Below are 22,155 nucleotides of genomic sequence, written 5' to 3'. Positions count from 1 at the left end.
TGTCGGAATCCGGGCCCGCCATCGCTTCTTCATAGTTCGAAGGTTCACCGTTGTCTAACAACATGATTTCCAGGACAGGGTTGCCGTACCACTCTGGTGCGGAACGTGTCCTTGTGGACCTACGAAGTTCAGTAACTTGATCCGAAGCTTCATGATCATCATCATTAACTTCCTCCCCAGTCGGTGTAGGCACCACAGGAACATTTTCCCGCGCTGCGCTACTTTCCGGTTCGGAAGGGGTGACTATCACCTCATCAAGTTCCACTTTCCTCCCACTCAATTCTTTCGAGAGAAACTCCTTCTCCAGAAAGGACCCGTTCTTGGCAACGAAGATCTTGCCTTCGGATCTGAGGTAGAAGGTATACCCAATAGTTTCCTTAGGGTATCCTATGAAGACGCATTTTTCCGACTTGGGTTCGAGCTTTTCAGGTTGAAGTTTCTTGACATAAGCATCGCATCCCCAAACTTTTAGAAACGACAGCTTAGGTTTCTTCCCAAACCATAATTCATACGGTGTCGTCTCAACGGATTTCGACGGAGCCCTATTTAAAGTGAATGCGGCAGTCTCTAAAGCATAGCCCCAAAATGAGAGCGGTAAATCGGTAAGAGACATCATAGATCGCACCATATCCAATAGAGTGCGATTACGACGTTCGGACACACCGTTTCTCTGAGGTGTTCCAGGCGGCGTGAGTTGTGAAACTATTCCACATTTCCTTAAGTGTGTACCAAATTCGTGACTTAAATATTCTCCACCACGATCTGATCGTAAGAATTTTATTTTCCTGTCACGTTGATTCTCAACTTCACTCTGAAATTCCTTGAACTTTTCAAAGGTTTCAGACTTGTGTTTCATTAGGTAGACATACCCATATCTACTTAAATCATCAGTGAGAGTGAGAACATAACGATATCCTCCGCGAGCCTCAACACTCATTGGACCGCACACATCGGTATGTATGATTTCCAATAAGTTGGTTGCTCGCTCCATTGTTCCGGAGAACGGAGTCTTGGTCATCTTACCCATGAGGCATGGTTCGCACGTGTCAAATGATTCGTAATCAAGAGACTCCAAAAGTCCATCTGCATGGAGCTTCTTCATGCGCTTGACACCAATGTGACCAAGGCGGCAGTGCCACAAGTATGTGGGACTATCGTTATCAACTTTACATCTTTTGGTATTCACACTATGAACATGTGTAACATCACGTTCGAGATTCATCAAAAATAAACCATTGACCAGCGGGGCATGACCATAAAACATATCTCTCAAATAAATAGAACAACCATTATTCTCGGATTTAAATGAGTAGCCATCTCGAATTAAACGAGATCCAGATACAATGTTCATGCTCAAAGCTGGCACTAAATAACAATTATTGAGGTTTAAAACTAATCCCGTGGGTAGATGCAGAGGTAGCGTGCCGACGGCGATCACATCGACCTTGGAACCATTCCCGACGCGCATCGTCACCTCGTCCTTCGCCAGTCTCCGTTTATTCCGTAGTTCCTGTTTTGAGTTACAAATATGAGCAACCGCACCGGTATCAAATACCCAGGAGCTACTACGAGTACTGGTAAGGTACACATCAATTACATGTATATCACATATACCTTTGGTGTTGCCGGCCTTCTTTTCCGCTAAGTATTTGGGGCAGTTCCGCTTCCAGTGACCACTTCCCTTGCAATAAAAGCACTCAGTTTCAGGCTTGGGTCCATTCTTTGACTTCTTCCCAGTAACTGGTTTACCGGGCGCGGCAACTCCCTTGCCGTCCTTCTTGAAGTTCTTCTTACCCTTGCCCTTCTTGAACTTAGTGGTTTTATTCACCATCAACACTTGATGTTCTTTTCTGATCTCCACCTCCGCTGATTTCAGCATTGAATATACCTCAGGAATGGTCTTTTCCATCCCCTGCATATTGAAGTTCATCACAAAGCTCTTGTAGCTTGGTGGAAGCGACTGAAGGATTCTGTCAATGACCGCGTCATCCGGGAGATTAACTCCCAGCTGAGTCAAGCGGTTGTGCAACCCAGACATTCTGAGTATGTGCTCACTTACAGAACTATTTTCCTCCATTTTACAGCTGAAGAACTTGTCGGAGACTTCATATCTCTCGACCCGGGCATGAGCTTGGAAAACCAATTTCAGCTCCTCGAACATCTCATATGCTCCATGTTTCTCAAAACGCTTTTGGAGACCCGGTTCTAAGCTGTAAAGCATGCCGCACTGAACGAGGGAGTAATCATCAGCACGCTGCTGCCAAGCGTTCATAACGTCTTGGTTTCTGGGATTGGTGCTTCACCTAGCGGTGCTTCTAAGACATAATCTTTCTTGGCTACTATGAGGATGATCCTCAGGTTCCGGACCCAGTCCGTATAGTTGCTGCCATCATCTTTCAGCTTGGTTTTCTCTAGGAACGCGTTGAAATTGAGGACAACGTTGGCCATTTGATCTACAAGACATAGTGTAAAGATTTTAGACTAAGTTCATGATAATTAAGTTCATCTAATCAAATTATTTAATGAACTCCCACTCAGATAGACATCCCTCTAGTCATCTAAGTGAAACATGATCCGAGTTAACTAGGCCGTGTCCGATCATCACGTGAGACGGACTAGTCAAGATCGGTGAACATCTCCATGTTGATCGTATCTTCTATACGACTCATGCTCGACCTTTCGGTCCTCCGTGTTCCGAGGCCATGTCTGTACATGCTAGGCTCGTCAAGTCAACCTAAGTGTATTGCGTGTGTTCCGAGGCCATGTCTGTACATGCTAGGCTCGTCAACACCCGTTGTATTCGAACGTTAGAATCTATCACACCCGATCATCACGTGGTGCTTCGAAACAACGAACCTTCGCAACGGTGCACAGTTAGGGGGAACACTTTCTTGAAATTATCATAAGGGATCATCTTACTTACTACCGTCGTTCTAAGCAAATAAGATGCAAAAACATGATAAACATCACATGCAATCAAATAGTGACATGATATGGCCAATATCATTATGCTCCTTTGATCTCCATCTTCGGGGCACCATGATCATCTTCGTCACCGGCATGACACCATGATCTCCATCATCATGATCTCCATCATTGTGTCTTCATGAAGTCGTCACGCCAACGATTACTTCTACTTCTATGGCTAACGCGTTTAGCAACAAAGTAAAGTAATTTACATGGCGTTATTCAATGACACGCAGGTCATACAAAATAATAAAGACAACTCCTATGGCTCCTGCCGGTTGTCATACTCATCGACATGCAAGTCGTGATTCCTATTACAAGAATATGATCAATCTCATACATCACATATATCATTCATCACATCTTCTGGCCATATCACATCACATAGCACTTGCTGCAAAAACAAGTTAGACGTCCTCTAATTGTTGTTGCAAGTTTTTACGTGGTTTGTAGGTTTCTAGCAAGAACGTTTCTTACCTACGTATGACCACAACGTGATTTGCCAATTTCTATTTACCCTTCATAAGGACCCTTTTCATCGAATCCGTTCCGACTAAAGTAGGAGAGACAGACACCCGCTAGCCACCTTATGCAACTAGTGCATGTCAGTCGGTGGAACCTGTCTCACGTAAGCGTACGTGTAAGGTCGGTCCGGGCCGCTTCATCCTACAATACCGCCGAAACAAGAAAAGACTAGTAGCGGCAAGAAGAATTGGCAAACTCAACGCCCACAACTGCTTTGTGTTCTACTCGTGCATAGTAACTACGCATAGGCCTGGCTCATGATGCCACTGTTGGGAATCGTAGCATAATTTTAAAATTTTCCTACGCTCACCAAGATGCATCTATGGAGTATACTAGCAACGAGGGGAAAGGAGTGCATCTACATACCCTTGTAGATCGCGAGCGGAAGCGTTCCAATGAACGTGGATGACGGAGTCGTACTCGCCGTGATCCAAATCACCGATGACCGAGTGCCGAACGGACGGCACCTCCGCGTTCAACACACGTACGGTGCAGCGACGTCTCCTCCTTCTTGATCCAGCAAGGGGGAAGGAGAGGTTGATGGAGATCCAGCAGCACGACGGCGTGGTGGTGGATGTAGCGGGATGCCGGCAGGGCTTCGCCGAGCTTCTACGAGAGAGAGAGGTGTAGCAGGGGAGGAGGGAGGCGCCCAAGGCTGAGATGTTGCTGCCCTCCCTCCCCCCCTTTATATAGGCCCCCTGGGAGGGGGGGCGCCGGCCAAACCCATCTAGGGTGGGGGGCGGCGGCCAAGGGGGTGCCTTGCCCCCCAAGGCAAGTGGGAAGCCCCCCCACCCTAGGGTTTCCAACCCTAGGCGCATGGGGGGAGGCCCATGGGGGGGCGCCCAGCCCACTAGGGGCTGGTTCCCTTCCCACTTCAGCCCACGGGGCCCTCCGGGATAGGTGGCCCCACCCGGTGGACCCCCGGGACCCTTCCGGTGGTCCCGGTACAATACCGGTAACCCCCGAAACTTTCCCGGTGGCCGAAACTTGACTTCCTATATATAATTCTTCACCTCCGGACCATTCCGGAACCTCTCGTGACGTCCGGGATCTCATCCGGGACTCCGAACAACTTTCGGGTTTCCGCATACACATATCTCTACAACCCTAGCGTCACCGAACCTTAAGTGTGTAGACCCTACGGGTTCGGGAGACATGCAGACATGACCGAGACGCCTCTCCGGTCAATAACCAACAGCGGGATCTGGATACCCATGTTGGCTCCCACATGTTCCACGATGATCTCATCGGATGAACCACGGTGTCGAGGATTCAATCAATCCCGTATGCAATTCCCTTTGTCAATCGGTATGTTACTTGCCCGAGATTCGATCGTCGGTATCCCAATACCTTGTTCAATCTCGTTACCGGCAAGTCTCTTTACTCGTACCGCAATGCATGATCCCGTGACTAACGCCTTAGTCACATTGAGCTCATTATGATGATGCATTACCGAGTGGGCCCAGAGATACCTCTCCGTCACACGGAGTGACAAATCCCAGTCTCGATCCGTGCCAACCCAACAGACACTTTCGGAGATACCCGTAGTGCACCTTTATAGTCACCCAGTTACGTTGTGACGTTTGGCACACCCAAAGCACTCCTACGGTATCCGGGAGTTGCACGATCTCATGGTCTAAGGAAAAGATACTTGACATTGGAAAAGCTCTAGCAAACGAAACTACACGATCTTTTATGCTATGCTTAGGATTGGGTCTTGTCCATCACATCATTCTCCTAATGATGTGATCCCGTTATCAATGACATCCAATGTCCATAGTCAGGAAACCATGACTATCTGTTGATCAACGAGCTAGTCAACTAGAGGCTTACTAGGGACACGTTGTGGTCTATGTATTCACACATGTATTACAATTTCCGGACAATACAATTATAGCATGAACAATAGACAATTACCATGAACAAAGAAATATAATAATAACCATTTATTATTGCCTCTAGGGCATATTTCCAACAGCTACTAACTCGAATTATGAACATGTAATATTGGATCGCAACAAATATCATATAGGGTTCAACCATATCCTCAAGAACTAGTACAACTACTCAATCAAACTCATGAAGGTTAGGCACAAGTTACAAGCCGGCATCAAGCCGGTGAAGGGAGAAGGCATGGTGGTGTTGGCAGCGACGCAGTAGTGATGATGATGGCCGCGCCCGAGGTGACAGAGATGGGGGAACCTATGGCAGCTGCGTCGGCGCGAGGGCACTGGCCCTAAGGCCGGTGCTCATGGTGGTGGAGCCTTCTCCTTCTCCCGTTTGTTGTTGTCATTTCTTCTCAGGTGTGGAGCAGCAATGGAGATGGGTTGTGGATGAATGAGATGTGATGGAATGCGAGAGACGGCGGCTAGGGTTGTAGATGATATATATGGAACCTTCCTAGCTCCTCTCTTGATGGGCCTCATCCAAGGGCTCACAATGAGCCAAATCCTCTCCCAGTCTCTTCTTTACGAGCCACGGATCTCGTGGGATTGAACGGGAATGAAATCAGTGAAGAATCTCGTCTGGAAGGGCAACTTTCGGAGATGACAACATGTCAAACAACTGCCGAAACGGCCGCTTGCGGTCGTTCGAAAGGCTGTCTTATGGTGTGTACTCCGGTAAAATGGCCGCCAAATCTTCATATGAACTCGAAATCCAATATCGGGGTGATATGGCCGAGGGAAACAATTGTAACTTAGTGGAAAACCGGCTAAATCCACGATGTGGGACTAAAAGTTCCCGGGTACATCTTACCAGTAGTAGCCGACCAACATCTGCTCCCGCCCCACCGAGAGTCCTGCTTCCGGCCGTCGTCCCAACACTTGTCTCCAGTGTGGGGATGACGGCGATGCGCCGATGCAAGCCCTATGCTCCTCCTCCTCCCATGCTGGCCGCCAACAGTCGCCTCGTCCCCTGCTCACCGACTTGGACTCGAAGTGATTCTACACTCACAGAGTGGCGCAATGAGACTGAAAGGCAGGAGAAAGGAAGGAATGCAGTGGAAGAGGCCACACTCCGTTGAGGGATTTGGGGAGGAGACGCGGGAGTTGAGATAGAACCTCACTTTTTTTTTGAGTAACACACACCTCACTTTTTTTTTTGAGAAAACACACACGCCTCACCTTTTTTTTAGGGCTTCACACACCTCACCTCGGCAGTGTACTCACCGAGTCCCCGCTTCCAAGCCCATCTGTCTCCCCTATGTGGACCAGGCCCACAAAGTACGGGCCAGTCCCTCGCCCGGACGACACAGGGTTACACGTCAAGTGCGGCCCGCTCCGCGTACCCATCGCGCTCCCGTACGAGACTGACACGGCCGGGGAACGCTCCCAGATCGCCGCCGCGTAGCCTTCCGCCACCGGGTTCGACGAGGGAGCCAGGGCACGCAAGGCGGCCTATAGCCTATAGGGAGAGTAGGTCGTGGATTTTTGGGGATGCGGCCCAGAGGCGCGGCAACGTCGTGGGTTGTGGGGCGGACGCGCATCTCTACGACGACCTGGACGCCGCCGCCATCCCGGCGCTCCTCGGCTCCTGCTTCGACGGCGATAACGTCGATGCTCAAGCCTGTACCAGCTCCACTACGCCGCGAAGTAAGCTCATCCCCCCTCCCTGCCAGCCAAATCCTAACTAGACTAGTAGAGTGCCCGTAGGCTCATAATATGATCAAGTAGACACAAATTGATGGTCAATTTTAATAACCGTCTCACAAAGAAGATATTATCTTGATTGATATTTTTTCAAATTGACCCTGTTTATTATTTACTCCCTTTCGTCCATTGATTTGAAGACAATCAGAGTCACCTTGTAGCTTCATATCGTGTAGCATCAACTCGTGGAGACGCCTTTCATGATTATGGTACCACCCATGTTCCCAGTTCAATCATCAATTATTCATCCAAGGCTCAAAGTTATAGACATGTGTGGATTAGATGTTCTAAATACATTGTACGGTCTCATCCATCGAATATGAACATTTTTTTACTTATAACACCACAAAATAGAAAACATGACTTGCCACTCATGGATGGTGAAGTCGGTGATATTTGCAGAATATGGTGAGGGTTGGCAGCACAAACGAACTCCTCCATGCTCTAAAGATATTGTAGGGTTTCATATGTACAAAAAGGACACCATCGGTACTCTGCAAAAGTACCAAAATACATGCGAGAGTCTGAGTGCAACTTCATGTTAGTAGTCGCTGAGAGTAGCATGTATTATTGCAGTGCTCGAGATGAAACTACTCCTAGTTGAACATTCACACAAAAGGGACATGTTATAGACGACACATGCCATTCCTTGTAAATTTCTGGAAAACGTAAACAGAAAGCAAAGCACAAGCAAAACTGACTTGTATTTTATTAAGTGCACATACTGTAGTTGTGCTTCTAAACAGGTTTTAGCTATTACTACCAATTTTTCTTAAAGATCATCTTGTGAATCAGCTAGTCGTGGTTACTCGTTAAAGCCCGCAATATCTTCATCTATGTACCTCCTCGGTCCAAGCTCGCAATAGCTCTTTCCACCACCACCACCACCATCCACTCACACACTTTGAATTTCAAACACGTAATGGTGCAGTTGTGTTATATTTCACATCATGCATGTGTTAGTAAGGTGGGCCCACAGTTTTTGTTGTGTCATGGTAAACTTCTCTCTCCCTCCCTCTCTTTTGCAATGATCTAATCAACCCCCCCCCCCCCCCCCCCCTCCCCCCCTCTGAATCAGTTCAACCATCGACACAATTATGAGCATGAAAACAATTTAAAACTTCTGTAGAAAACACAAGGTAATTGTTGTATCTTTGCCATTGGTAGCATTAATACTTGAGGCTTCAGGACACTCTAGGTTGAAGAGGAGGGCAGATAAGGCAGCAGGAGAAGACCGGGCAGCTCGAACTAGTAGTTGAACCCGACAAATTCAGCAATCCCAATTTCACATAGAGATGTAGTTACATATAAATAAAACCAGTTCCAAACCTAGTACTGAGAACCATCATACAAAAGCTTATGCAATTACATCATTAGCGGACATTATTAGCACATAGGGGATTTTGTTAGTTGGTACTCAGTGCTCACCAATGTATGATGCACTTGTCAAAGCTGTTCTTGCGTAGACGGCCACCGCCCTTGGTAATCTTGTCTCCAGCTCGCTCCCTGTTATTTGCATGCTCAGACGACCACCACCAGGGTTGTCTGTATAATGCAGCCAGGGAAACTAACATGCGCGGACAATTTGTAAGAATGCACCTTCGCATTCACAGAATCACAGATCTAATTACAAACTATTTTTTCTTGCATTCCATCAACTTTAATTCCTGTTTGTTTAAACAAGCAAATGTAGGGGAGATCATCAGACCAAATATCTTAAATATCTAGATGACAAACAGAAGCTATAAGAGGCTGGAACTGATGTACAACAATCCTTTTATGCCCAGCTCAAATAAAATATGTATCCATAGTTTGATTCTGCTATATCATGTAATATTTTATTCAATGTCTCGTGGAACTGGCCCTGTCTGCTAGATGCAACAAATGACAATAGTTTTTGTGGTTCCTTTTTAACATGCAAAAAATAGTAACATACTGAATTGATGATTGTCTATCGGCATGGAGCCAAACATTTTATTATCTCCTGTAGTACATAGATGATGTGATTTCCACTAATATTTTTAGTCAGCTCGATTTCCAGTAATATTTTTGCCTTTTTAGTCAGCTCTAAACGTTATTAATTTGTTACTTATGTACTGACATTATTGTCCCATTTTATGTTGTCCACATGAAGGTTCTTCTCACTCAACAGATCTGCATCTATCAATAATATAATGAGTTGTTGTTTTGTTTCCAGGCCATGGTTCTTCCATCCCACACTTATCTTCTCAAGGAAACACACATCAGTATTCTTCATATGGTGGTGGATACTAGAGTGGTAGTACAACAAAAAGGATTGATATCCCAAATGGAAGGTATGCTACTTGGGAGTTTACTCGTTTGGTTTTTGCATTCTTGCAGTTGATACAAGGTTGCATGAAGTGCAGTTTTTTTTGCTCTGCTAACTGATAATGTTTGTAACTTCTTTTAGGTTGGTGTTATCATTGGAAATGCTGGAGAAACTATAAAGCATATCCAACTTTAGTCAGGGGCAAAGATAAGTAACAAGGGACATGGATGTTCAACCCGGATCACGGACAAGATTGGCTGATCTTTTGGGCACTCCTGACCAGATAAGCAGAGCTGAGCAGTTGATAAGTGATGTTTTTGCAGAGGTACTGTGATATCTTTTTTATGGTCAGGACTTCACATTTAGTTGTGCATCCATTTATTCAACCATACTTGTCATGTGACCTTCTGCAGGCTGATGCTGGCTCATTTGGCACTATCTCTAGTTGTGTTGAGCAATTCTAGATGCAAATTGCTAACAACAAGGTAAGCTGGCTGCTTTCTTGACGAGATAGTCAAAGATGTTCGATAGATTATGAAAATTTATGTCTAGTAAATGAGCATGGTGGTTATTATATTGGTGGATAAATGGATCTTTAATAAACTTGAAGCAATTTGGATTAAGTTAGGTGATTATGATCTTGCACCAAATTTCATGGTGGATTATGAGATTTTGATGCATTTATTTAGTTCATTGTGATCTTGAGGAGATAGTCAAAGATGTTCGGTGGATTAATTAATCTTGGACAATTTGGATTTAGTTAGGTGATTGTGATATTGAACCATATTTATGATGGATTATGAGATTTTAGGTGGATTTAGTTACGTGATTTAATCTTGAGAAGATAGTAAAAAATGTTTTGTGGATTATGAGATTTTAGGTATGGTAGATGAGCGTGTTGATTATTATATTGGTGGATAAATAGATCTTTAATTTTGTTTGGAACATTTTTGATTTAGTTAAGTGATTGCGATCTTAAACCAAATTTCACGGTGGATTATGAGGTTTTGATTGGATTTAGTTAGGTGATTGTGATCTTGACGAGCTCGTAAAAGATGTTCGGTGGGTTATGTGAATTTAGGTCTAGTAGGTGAGCATGGTGGTTATTTTATTGGTGAATAATAAATTTTTAATAAACTTGAGAAATTTTGGATTTAGTTAGGCGATTGTGATCTCGAACCAAATTTCATGGTGGATTACGAGATTTTAGAAAGATTTAGTCGGTTGATTGTGATCTTGAGGAAATACTCAAAGATATTCGATGGATTGATTAATCTTGAACAATTTGGATTTATTAGGCTATTGTGATATTGAACCGAATTTCACAATGATTTATGTGATTTTAGGTGGATTTAGTTAAGTTATTATGATCTTGGGAAGATGGTCAAAGATGTTGGGTGGATTTTAAGATTTTATGTCTAGTATGTGAGCATGATGACTATTATATTGGTGGATAAACAAACCTTTAATTTAGTTTGAAACAATTTGAATTTAGTTTGGTGATTTTGATCTTTTAACCAAATTCGCGGTGGATTTTGATGTTTGGGTTGGATTTAGTTAGGTGATTGTGATCTTGATGAGGTAGTCAAAGATGTTTGATGGATTATGTAAGAATTTATGTCTAGTAGTGAGCATGGTGGTTGTTATATTGGTGGATAAATGGATATTTAGTAAACTTGGAGTAATTTGGATTTAGTTAGGCGGGTGTGATCTTGAACCAAATTTCATGGTAATTACGAAATTTTTAAATGGATTTAATTAGTTAATTGAGATCTTGAGGAGATAGTCAAAGATGTTCGTTGGATTAATTAATCGTGAACAATTTGGACTTAGTTCGGTGATTGTGACATTGAACCAAATTTGTCGGTGATTTATTTGATTGTGGGTGGATTTAGTTAGGTGATTGTGTCTTAAGAAGATAGTTAAAATGTGTGGTGGATTATGAGAATTTAGGTATGTTAAATGAGCATATCTTATGGGAAATGATTCCCTTCAACCGACATATCTTATGCGAGCGTCCACCACCTCCATGTCTGTTAGATGGGCTTCATTAGACAGTCTGGAGCAACTGGTCCATTGTTTTAGAAAGAGATTCTGCAACTAGCCCCTTTTTGCAAATCGACGAAGAGCTAAATCTCCAGGGGCTAGATCCCGCAACATGACTTATGTTGCAAAACAAATCCCACAACACGACGCATTCTGCAAAAAAAATCTGCAACACAACCCATGTTGCAAAACAAATACCACAAACACAACCTAGTTTGCCCAAAAAAAAAGCAACATAACCTCTGTTGCAAATGTCTCCGCAACAAGACATCTGTTGTTAAAAATATCCACCGGCTGACGTGTAGCAGCCCCCTTATTATATTGGTGCATAAACAAATCTTTAATTTAGTTTGGAACAATTTGGATTTAGTTAGGTGATTGTGATCTTTCAACCAAATTCATGGTGTTTTGCGGTTTGTTGGATTTAGTTAGGTGACAGTGATCTTGACGAGAAAGTCAAAGATGTTTGGTGAATTATGTTAATTTTGTTCTAGTAAGTGAGCATGGTGGTTATTATATTGGTGGATAAATGGATCTTTAGTAAACATGGAGCAATTTGGATTTAGTTAGGCGATTGTGATCTTGAAAAAAAATTCACGGTGGATTACGAGATTTTCAATGGATTTAGTTAGTAGATTGTGATCTTAGGGAGATGTCAAAGATGTTCAGTGGATTAATTAATCTTGAACAATTTGGATTTAGTTAGGTGATTGTGATATTGAACCAACTCCGCCTATGGTGTCTCAACATAGCCGGTCCAAGCCCTGGTAAAGGAGGAGGGTTGTGATAGGCTGGCAAGCCAACATAAAAACTCAGCCACTCTTATGGAGATGAAACCCAAAAGATTTTTGTTGGGACGTAACCCTCTCAGCGGCGTGCCACATCGGAACCTGGGGTGGTGTCAAATGGGCAAGGGCCAGGTTGTCACCCCTCCGATGGCACGCCGTATCTTGATCTGGATATGGTGGCAAGTGAGCGAGGATCGGGTCGTCGCATCCTTAGTGGCGCGCTACATCGGCACCCTGATGTAGTGGAAAATGAGCAAGGGTCTTCGCATTTGACTCGACGAGTGCGAAGGGTAAGGAAGCTAGCCGAGCCTAGGAGGATCTGCTTAGGTACCTGGAACATAGGGTCTCTGACAGGGAAGCTTCGAGAGCTAGTTGATGCAGCGGTGAGGAGAAGTGTTGATATCTTTTGCGTCCAAGAAACCAAATGGAGAGGACAGAAGGTGAAGGAGGTGGAGGATACCGGCTTCAAGTTGTGGTACACGGGGACAGTTACAAACAGAAATGGCGTAGGCATCTTGATCAACAAGATTCTCAAGTATGGAGTGGTAGACGTCAAGAGATGTGGGGGCATGATTATCCTGGTCAAGCTGTTAGTTGGGGACTTAGTTCTCAATGTTATCAGCGCATATGCCTCGCAAGTAGGCCACAATGAGAACACCAAGAGGAAGTTCTGGGAAGGCCTGGAGGACATGGTCAGGAGTGTACGGATTGGCGAGAAGCTCTTCATAGGAGGAGACCCTCAATGGCCACGTGGGTACATCTAACATAGGTTTTGAAGGGGTGCATGAGGGCTTTGGCTATGGCATCAGGAATCAAGAAGGAGAAGATGTCTTAAGCTTTGCTCTAGCCTACGACATGATCGTAGCTAACACCCTCTTTAAAAAGAGAGAATCACTTCTAGTTGCTTTTAGTAGTGGTCAACACTCTAGCCAGATTGATTTCATCCTCTCGAGAAGAGAAGATAGGCGTGCGTGCTAGTCAAAGATGTCTGGTGTATTATTTAATCTTCAACAATTTGGATTTAGTTAGGTGATTGTGATATTGAACCAAATTTCTCCGTGATTTATGAGATTTTAGTTGGATTTAGTTAGGTGATTGTGTCTTGAGAAGATAGTAAAAAATGTTTGGTGGATTATGAGATTTTAGGTCTAAAAGATGAGCATGGTGATTATTATATTGGTGGATAAACATATATGTAGTTTAATTTGGATTTATTTAGGTGATTGTGATTTTCACCTAATTTTACTGTGGATTATAAGGTTTTGGTTGGATTTAGTTAGGTGATTATGATTTTAGCGAGCTAGTAAAAGATGTTCGGTGGCTTATGTGAATTTTGGTTCTAGTAGGTGAGCATGTTGATCATTACATTGGTGGATAAATGGATCTTCAGTAAACATGGAGAAATTTGGATGAGTTAGGCGATTGTGATCTTGAACAAATTTCATGGTGGATTATGAGACTTTCAACAGATTTCGTTGATTGTGATCTTGAGGAGATAGTCAAAGATGTTCGGTGGATTAATTAATCTTGAACAATTTGGATTTGGTTAGGTGATTGTGATATTGAACCAAATTTCTTTGTGATTTATGAGATTTAAGTTGGATTTAGTTAGGTGATTGTGTCTTGAGAATATAATCAAAGATTTTTGGTGGATTATGAGATTTTAGGTGTAATAGATGAGCATGGTGATTATTATATTGGTGGATAAATAGATATTTAATATAGTTGGAACAATTTGGATTTAGTTCGGTGATTGTGATCTTTTTAACCCGATTTTACGATGGATTATAAGGTTTTGGCTGGATTTAGTTAGGTGATTGTAATTTTGACAAACTGGTAAAAGATGTTCGATGGATTATGTGAATTTAGATTTAGTGGGTGAGCATTTTGATTATTATATTGGTGGATAGACATGAGGGCCACACAAAGTGACTTAAGGTGGTGATGCCACTACTGAAAATAACTAGCAAACAAGGTAATAAAGGTGGAGAGACTAGGGGTAGTGGCATTAGATGGACTTGACATCTTACGTGCCTGTGCACTCTTCTTTCCTCGCTGATCTGGCTTGGTGTCCTTGTTCTGTTTGCGGGTTTTGTGTCACGCACTTGATTAAGCATCCCACGTTCTCCTACTGTGCGCCCTTGACCTTGACGATAGGTAGCGCCGTGTTCTTGGGCATGTCTCGTGGGTAAAATCCAGGTATGCGCCGATTGTCTGAGCTCTTGCTCTCCATTGGTGGTGCTTGAGCGTGCGGTTATGGTGGCATCCAGCAAGGGAACACGTGATGTGGGATCAAGACAGCACACATAGCAACCCGCCACCAGGCAACAGATGCCCATCCGGACTTCCAGGGAGCGAAGGTGGACACAAAGGTGGATGTTGAGCTCCATAGCAGTCTCAATCGTGTGTTAATCAATAAGAGCAGCACAAGCAAGAAGATCCTGAATATACTTCTCTTAGGAAATAAAAAAGCCATTAGAGGTAAAAGAAACCTCAATCTCAAGGAAGTAGCGACTTCTTTAGTAAACATGGAGCAATTTGGAATTAGTTAGGCAATTGTGATCTTGAACAAATTTCATGATGGATTATGATTTCGAGATTTCGTTGATTGTGATCTTGAGGAGATAGTCAAAGATGCTCGATGGATTATTTAATCTTGAACAATTTGGATTTAGTTAGGTGATTGTGATATTGAATCAAATTTCTTTGTGATTTATGAGATTTTAGTTGGATTTAGTTAGGTGATTGTGTCTTGAGAATATAATCAATTTTTTTTGGTGGATTATGAGATTTTAGGTGTAATAGATGAGCATAGTGATTATTATATTGGTGGATAAACAGATGTTTAATTTAGTTTGGAACAATTTGGATTTAGTTCGGTGATTGTGATCTTTCAGCCTAATTTTACGATGGATTATAAGGTTTAGTTAGGAGATTGTAATTTTGACAAGCTAGTAAAAGATGTTTGATGGATTATGTGAATTTAGATCTAGTAGGTGAGCATTTTGCTTATTATATTGGTGGATAGAGATGAGGGCCACACAAGTGACTTAAGGCGATGATGCCACTACTGAAAATAACTAGTAAACAAGGCGATAGAGGTGGAGAGACTGGGGGTAGTGGCAGTAGATGGACTTGACCCAGCATCTTACGTGCCTGTGCACTTTCCGTTCCTCGCTGATCTGGCTTGGTGTCCTTGTCCTGTTTGTGGATTTTGTGTCACGCACTTGATTAAGCATCCCACGTTCTACTGTGCGCCCTTGACCTTGACGATAGGTAGCGCCGTGTTCTCGGGCGCGTCTCGTGGGTAAAATTCAGGTATGCGCCGATTGTCCGAGCTCTTGCTCGCCATTGTTGGTGCTTGAGCGTGCGGTTATGGTGGCATCCAGCAAGGGAACCCGGGATGTGGGATCAAGACAGCACACATAGCAACCCGCCACCAGGCAACGGATGCCCATCCGGACTTTCCAGGGAGCGGAGGTGGACACAAAGGTAGATGTTGAGCTCCATAGCAGTCTCAATAGTGTGCTAATCAATAAGAGCAGCATAAGCAAGAAGATCCTGAATATACTTCTCTTAGGAAATAAAGAAGCCATTAGAGGTAAAAGAAACCTCAATCTCAAGGAAGAAGCGACTTCTTTAGTAAACATGGAGCAATTTGGAATTAGTTAGGCGATTGTGATACTGAACAAATTTCATGATGGATTATGAGATTTTTCAATGGATTTAGTTGATTGTGATCTCGAGGAGATACTTTTTCTTAACAATAGTCAAAGATGTTTGGTGGATTAATTAATCTTGAACTTTGTGATTAATGAGATTTTAGTTGGATTTAGTTAGGTGATTGTGTCTTGAGATGATAATCAAAGATGTTTCGTGGACTATGAGAGGTCTAGTAGACGAGCATGGTGATTATTATATTGGTGGATAAACAGATATTTAATTTAGTTTGGAACAATTTGGATTTAGTTAGGTGATTGTGATCTTTTAACCTAATTTATGGTGGATTATAAGGTTTTGGTTGGATTTAGTTAGTTTATTGTGATTTTAACGAGCTAGTAAAAGATGTTCGGTGGATTATATGAATTTAGGTCTACTAGGTGAGCATGTCAATTATTATATTGGTGGGTAAATTTATCTTTAATAAATTTGGAATAATTTGGATTTACTTAGGCGATTGTGATCTTGAACCAAATTTTATGGTGGATTAGGAGATTTTTGATGGACTAGTTAGTTGATTGTGATCTTGAGATAGTCAAAGATGTTTGGTGGATTAATTAATCTTGAACAATTTGGATTTAGTTAGGTGGTTGTGATACTGAACCAAATTTCACGCTGGATTATGAGATTTTAGTTGGATTTAGTTAGGTGATTGTGTCTTGAGATGATAATCAAAGATGTTTGGTGGATTATGAGATTTTAGGTCTAGTGGATGAGCATGGTGATTACTATATTGGCGAATAAACAGATATTTAATTTAGTTTGGAACAATTTGGATTTAGTTAGATGATTGTGATCTTTTGAGCAATTTTTACGGGGGATTATGAGGTTTTGGTTGGATATAGTTAGGTGATTGGGATCTTGACAAGCTAGTAAAAGATGTTCAGTAGATTATGTGAATTTAGGTCTACTAGTAGGTGAGCACGTTGGTTGTTTTATTGATGGATAAATAAACTTTTAATAAACTTGAAAAAGTTTGAATTTAGTTAGGTGATTGTGATCTTCAACCAAATTTTATGATGGATTATGAGATTTTTTATGGATTAGTTAGTTGATTGTGATCTTGAGGATATAGTCAAAGATGTTCGGTGTATTAATTAATCTTGAAAATTTTGGATTTAGTTAGGTGATTGTGATATTGAACCAAACTTCTCTGTGATTTATGAGATTTTAGTTGGATTTAGTTAGGTGGTTGTGTCTTGAGAAGATAGTCAAAGATGTTTGGTGGATTATGAGATTTTAGGTCTAATAGATGAGCATGGTGATTATTATGTTGGTGGATAAATGAATCTTTAATAAATTTGGAACAATTTGGATTTAGTTAGGCGCCGTGATCTTGAACCAAACTTTATGGTGGATTGTGAGATTTAGTTCGGCTGCGCTCTGACTCTTCGTCGAGGAGCATGCGCAGTGCGGTGGTGCGGTGGCCTCAGAAGGTGGGGCGCCGACACCTGCAGCTTGTGCACAGTGGCGAGTCCATGCATCTCCTGCGCCCCGCAACCTTCTCCTTCCCGGCACAGTAGGAGCAGGAGCAAGGATGCCGAGGCGGTTCAGGTTTGCCTCCACCTCCTCTCTCCCCTCTGCTCTCACTCGTCTCCCTTTTTTGTTTCATTCTGCAGCTTCATTCAAGCATATATTTTAAGTTGCTAGGTATTCCAGGTAGTTAGCTTATTATGGACTAGACCTACATTTGATGTTAGAACTCTGATACTAATTTATGTTCTTGTTGCATAGGTGAATAGTGCTTTAGCTTCAATGACCAATTTTATTGCTAAATATTTTTCCCACTGGATGTGTCGAAGAATATACAACTTGGTATGGAGAAGTTTTCTTATGGGGAAATAATGATTCTTCTTTGCAGAACTATTTGGGCTCTCGCAGCTCTATCAGTTGGTTTTGGTTCTCAGATTTTTACTTTGCCTTTTTTGCCAAAAAAATTGGATGTATATGAATCTGAGATATGGATCTCAAGTTCACAGCTTTTCTTTTTATCTGCAGTCGCGAGGAAGAGTAGGAAGATCAGGCAGAGAGGGTTTCACATACCTCTTCTACACTGACAAGTCTTCGCTTTCCAGGATTGCCATGGTGAGCTGCTGCTGTAATGCTTTGATTTCCTTTTGTTTTGTCACTGTTAAACTTTGTTCTCTTATTCTGATGCTATGATTTGTGATGACTAGATGAGTTTCGTGGTGAAAAGTCTCTTTTATTTTGTTTACCTACAGATCTTGAATACGCGATTGATAATTTTGCTGGATAGGTTAGAAATCTAAATAATAGACATTTTAAAGGATGTAGTTGTTAAACATGAAAAGCCAAGAAAAATATATAGCTTACTTACAGTGTTGTTTGATCCATCGCTCTGCGGCAGGCTCATGGATGGACTTTTTTTTGGTGAATACGCATTGTTGCGTATCATTTCATTGATAGGGGGGTAGTACAGGGTGCAACTCTAGGGATCATGCGCCGAAGGCGACCCGGAGAGTGCAACATGAGCAGAGGGGAGGGTGCTCAGCCTCGCTACAATAGATCTTAGGTTACAGGAATGATGGATGCTAACTTAGTTGCTCCAGCACGTGCCCATAGGCGGGCCTCGTCTTTGATTGTGCGAGCAAGATCATCATTTGAGGGCCAGGCATTATCGAAGACAGCGGCGTTTCGGTGCTTCCAAATGGACCAGGCAGTGAGCGCGACGAGCGAGTTGATCCCTTTGCGAGATGAAGCTGGGGCAGTGTTGTTGGTCTTGCACCACCAGTCGAAGAAGGCGTCGGTGGAGCACGGCGTAGGGATTGGTAGGCGGCACCATGAGAGGATTTCGTGCCAAGTAATCCGGGAGAAGACACACCGGGCAAGTAGGTGGTCCAGGGACTCGAGCTCTTGGCCGCAGAGCTTGTAGAGGGGATCTTGAGGCAATCCATGGCGAGCGCGGCGCTCAGCCGTCCAGCAGCGATCCATCGAGGCGAGCCAGAGAAAGAACTTGGCGCTGTCAGGTGCCCACGATCGCCAGATGAGACGCCAGAATGGGCTGGCGGTCGATCCATGGAACAAGGCTTTGTACGCAGAGCTTGCCGTGTAGATCCCATTGTCGGTCCATTTCCAAGAGATTCTGTCCGGTTCGGCCGAAGGTTGAATGCTTTGGATCCGTCGCCACAAATCGACGTACTCGATCGCAGCAGCGGCGCCCATGGCACCATGGATGTCCCCAATCCAGAGCGAGTTTTGAAGGGCCTCAGAGACGAGGCGTTGGCGCCGCCGCCGGCGCGGCACGAGTGCTACGAGAGCGGGGGCAATCTCGGCGGCCGAAGACCCATTGATCCAGTGGTCGATCCAGAAGCGGCAGGTCCGTCCATCCCCGATGGTCCAGGTGGTGGACGCGCGAAAGAAGTGGCTTGTTTCCTCCTCACGCGGGAGCGGAAGGTGGCTCCATGGGCGGTCCGGATGCCTAATCTTGGACTGAATTTATTGCCTGTTGTCGGTGTGTTTCTTTTATTCTATATTTAGGGGGTTCTAAGCTATTGAATTAGGGAGCATACAATTTATCCGTTTGAGACCCGCTTCACTCTGTTGGCTACTTCAGGGAGCTTTGGATGGTGGTCTTGATATTCCGCACAGTGACAAGAGACTTGCTGGCTTCAAGAAGGATAAGAAGCAGCTGGGCGCTGAGATTCACCGCAAATACATCTATGAAGGTCATGTTGCTGACTACATGAAGGTGAGTTGGATCCATTGCCCTCGTGGTATTATAATGCCATTTCTTCACTCCCTAGGGCTATCGTTGTTGTACACATGAATTCTTTTTGGAAGATATATCTGGGCCTGATTCACTCATATAAAGTATCCTAAAGCAGTGTACTTTGTTCTTATTTCTGAAGCAGCTTACTGAATCTCGTTTTAATTTCTGCCCTACCTTCTTCTCTCTCCTTCTCCCCGTCCTCCTCCCATCACCACTTGTCAATCCCTTTTTCCAGATCTCTCTTATTCTCTCTCATGCACTCCCCTGCTGGTGAACAGAGAGGGACGAATCCGGCCACCAGGGCAAAAGATCAGGGTGGATCCAAGCCATCACCGCCTCTCCCTTACAACCAGGTGATAATTGGGTGGGAGCAAAAAGGAGAGCAGGCAATGACCCTCTTCAAATTTGGCTTCGATAAGGAGAGCAGGCAATGACCCTCTTTCAGTTTGGCGTCGGTAAGGCCAGAATGACAGGCCTAGGCTCCTGGTGATATCCTACTCCACTCGGTTTTTTCTTCCATGCCTAGACAGCTCTATCTTTTTTTTAGTTTAAACCCGTCTAAATTTCTGTCATATAAAATCTTATGAAACAATGTGCTACTATTATTGTTACTGAACTGTGTCAATCTGTTTCTTTTTTGAAGTGGGAAGGGATGAATTGAACAAGGAGGTAGGACGACGTGTTTGTTCTTCAACCATGCCCCTCTGAAACCTAGGTTAGGATTGTCCCCTGTTAAGTGTGTTGTTTTACCTGCTTCTAAATTAGTCATGCACACATGTTCGCCTCTGATACCCAAGTGAGGATTGTCCCTTGTTAAGTGTGTGCTTGTACCTGCTGCTAAATTAATCATGCACTTTCATTTTGGTTGCAGAAAATTGGGGGAAATCATGGCTAGAGCATATGTGAACTTGGCCTCCGGTCATTTTAGTCAGGTTTCTGGTTTTGCTTGGGAGAGTATCATGTGTTTCCCATTTGTTTATTTAAATCATTTGTATCTAATTCTTGTGAACTAGATCGTGCTTGGGAGAGTAGCATGTGTTCCCCAGCAAGCATGTTGCTTGCTGATTTTAGATTATTGATTTAGTTACATACATAGACCTTTTGGACGGTTGGCTTGGCTGTTTGGATCTGTTTTTATGCAGGGAAAACCGTATTCCAATCATAAAACTGATACAACGGGCACACTAATATGACTGCTGTACTTTGAATTCGACCATTTGATTATTCAGGAGATATGTGTCAAAAGAAGAAAAAAAGGTGTGAACCATTTGATCGCTGGGTAGATGTGTGTCAAGGAAATAAAACAGACAACATGTTTGTTCCTTTGGATATATGCTGTCAAACAGAAAATTCTTTTAATTTATAGGGGCGAAAGAATTGTTGTTTGAGTTATAAGTCTTACCCCTACTCGCTTTCGATGTTCAGTTCACTAATTCCCTGCTCTTTCCTTAATTTCCCCCTTCTAGATTATGCTTCACTGTCAACTATCTGCTGTAGAAGAACCAGAGCTGTCTGGGATGAGGATGTCATCCTGCCAGCTTGCCGACGACGACAACAAAGAAAATAGGTTGGCCAAGCTGCTAGGACAAATATGAAGACTAACTGGTGAGTAGTGTAAGTGAACATTGTTTGCTGTTTTTCTTTCCGGTGTGGGTTTACTAAACTTTCTATGTATGAATTTCCCCTCATATTTTCTTCCTGGGTTGATAAAAACTGAACAATATAATTAAATCTCTCGTGTCCAATACTCGCTTCAATGTAGGACGACTACATAGTCAAGGATAGTTCTAACTGTTAGAGTTATAATATAGGTCATGTACCCCTTTGTATTTATCCCGTTGTATAAGGGGTTTTCTGCATATGTTCCACACCTGTACATGTATATATATCGGCCTATGGCCTCATGGGAATACAAGTTGCTTATTCCTAACATGGTATTAGAGCTAGGTCAATTTTTTCCACGCTGCAACTCGTGCTATTGATCCGTCTCGATCGAGTTCGGCTCGTCTTCTCTCCCGCTCGAAGGCTCCCCCCGCTCGAAGCCGCTCCTCGCTCCCTCCCGCTCGAAGCCGCCGTCGCTGCAACTGCTTCCGGACCGCCCCGACGACTGGACGCAGTTCAGGCAGGAGACCACGATCCGGTGCCGCCCGCTCGCCAGACCCGCTGTGCCGAGAGGTTCCTGCAGCACGGCCTCGGCCTCGAGGTAGCGGCAGATCCGCTCGGCGACCTCCCTCCCCTTGGCGCTGTTCTGCATCTGATCGAATCCAAGGTTCCGCTCGCTCTGTGCTGCGGCTGGGCGCGATCCACCTTCCGCTCCCCAACCGGCCTCGTTCCCTGCTGATTGACGCCTCCCGCCGTTGCCCTTGATTGCTCGGCCTGACTGCCTCGATCGATTTCTCTGCCCAGATCGAGCATCCCGTTCCCGATTGGAAGGTCTGA

At 43.7% G+C, this 22,155-nt stretch overlaps 2 protein-coding genes across 2 annotated transcripts; one reads left to right on the top strand and one right to left on the bottom strand.

The window, feature by feature from the left end:
* The first annotated feature begins 6,786 nt into the window (after positions 1 to 6,786).
* Positions 6,787 to 21,618, top strand: LOC123098736 (uncharacterized). Its single transcript, XM_044520800.1, has 11 exons — positions 6,787 to 7,085; positions 9,340 to 9,457; positions 9,574 to 9,757; positions 9,846 to 9,917; positions 17,358 to 17,540; positions 17,721 to 17,801; positions 17,985 to 18,071; positions 19,561 to 19,695; positions 19,995 to 20,202; positions 20,360 to 20,431; positions 20,588 to 21,618. Exons 4-9 carry the CDS (start codon positions 9,897 to 9,899, stop codon positions 20,148 to 20,150), a joined length of 663 nt encoding a protein of 220 aa, XP_044376735.1. The 5' UTR covers positions 6,787 to 7,085; positions 9,340 to 9,457; positions 9,574 to 9,757; positions 9,846 to 9,896; the 3' UTR covers positions 20,151 to 20,202; positions 20,360 to 20,431; positions 20,588 to 21,618.
* On the bottom strand, positions 18,369 to 19,296 carry LOC123098737 (uncharacterized). Its single transcript, XM_044520801.1, has one exon. The coding sequence runs from the start codon at positions 19,167 to 19,169 to the stop codon at positions 18,516 to 18,518; it is 654 nt and encodes a 217-aa protein (XP_044376736.1). The 5' UTR covers positions 19,170 to 19,296; the 3' UTR covers positions 18,369 to 18,515.
* Positions 21,619 to 22,155: the final 537 nt, after the last annotated feature.

The sequence above is a fragment of the Triticum aestivum genome, chromosome 4D (genome assembly GCF_018294505.1).
Source record: "Triticum aestivum cultivar Chinese Spring chromosome 4D, IWGSC CS RefSeq v2.1, whole genome shotgun sequence".
NCBI lineage: Eukaryota > Viridiplantae > Streptophyta > Magnoliopsida > Poales > Poaceae > Triticum > Triticum aestivum.
Note: the sequence above shows the minus strand (reverse complement) of the source record. Positions and strands in the feature narration are given on the sequence as shown.

Bases quoted from the DNA above. Each gene is read 5' to 3' on its own strand.
- LOC123098736 (XM_044520800.1), top strand. From the start codon at position 9,897: ATGCAAATTGCTAACAACAAG. The intron at 17,802-17,984 runs GTATGGAGAAGT...TTTTATCTGCAG, and splicing joins GTCGAAGAATATACAACTTG to TCGCGAGGAAGAGTAGGAAG. The intron at 18,072-19,560 runs GTGAGCTGCTGC...TGGCTACTTCAG, and splicing joins CGCTTTCCAGGATTGCCATG to GGAGCTTTGGATGGTGGTCT.
- LOC123098737 (XM_044520801.1), bottom strand. From the start codon at position 19,169: ATGGGCGCCGCTGCTGCGATCGAGTACGTCGATTTGTGGCGACGGATC.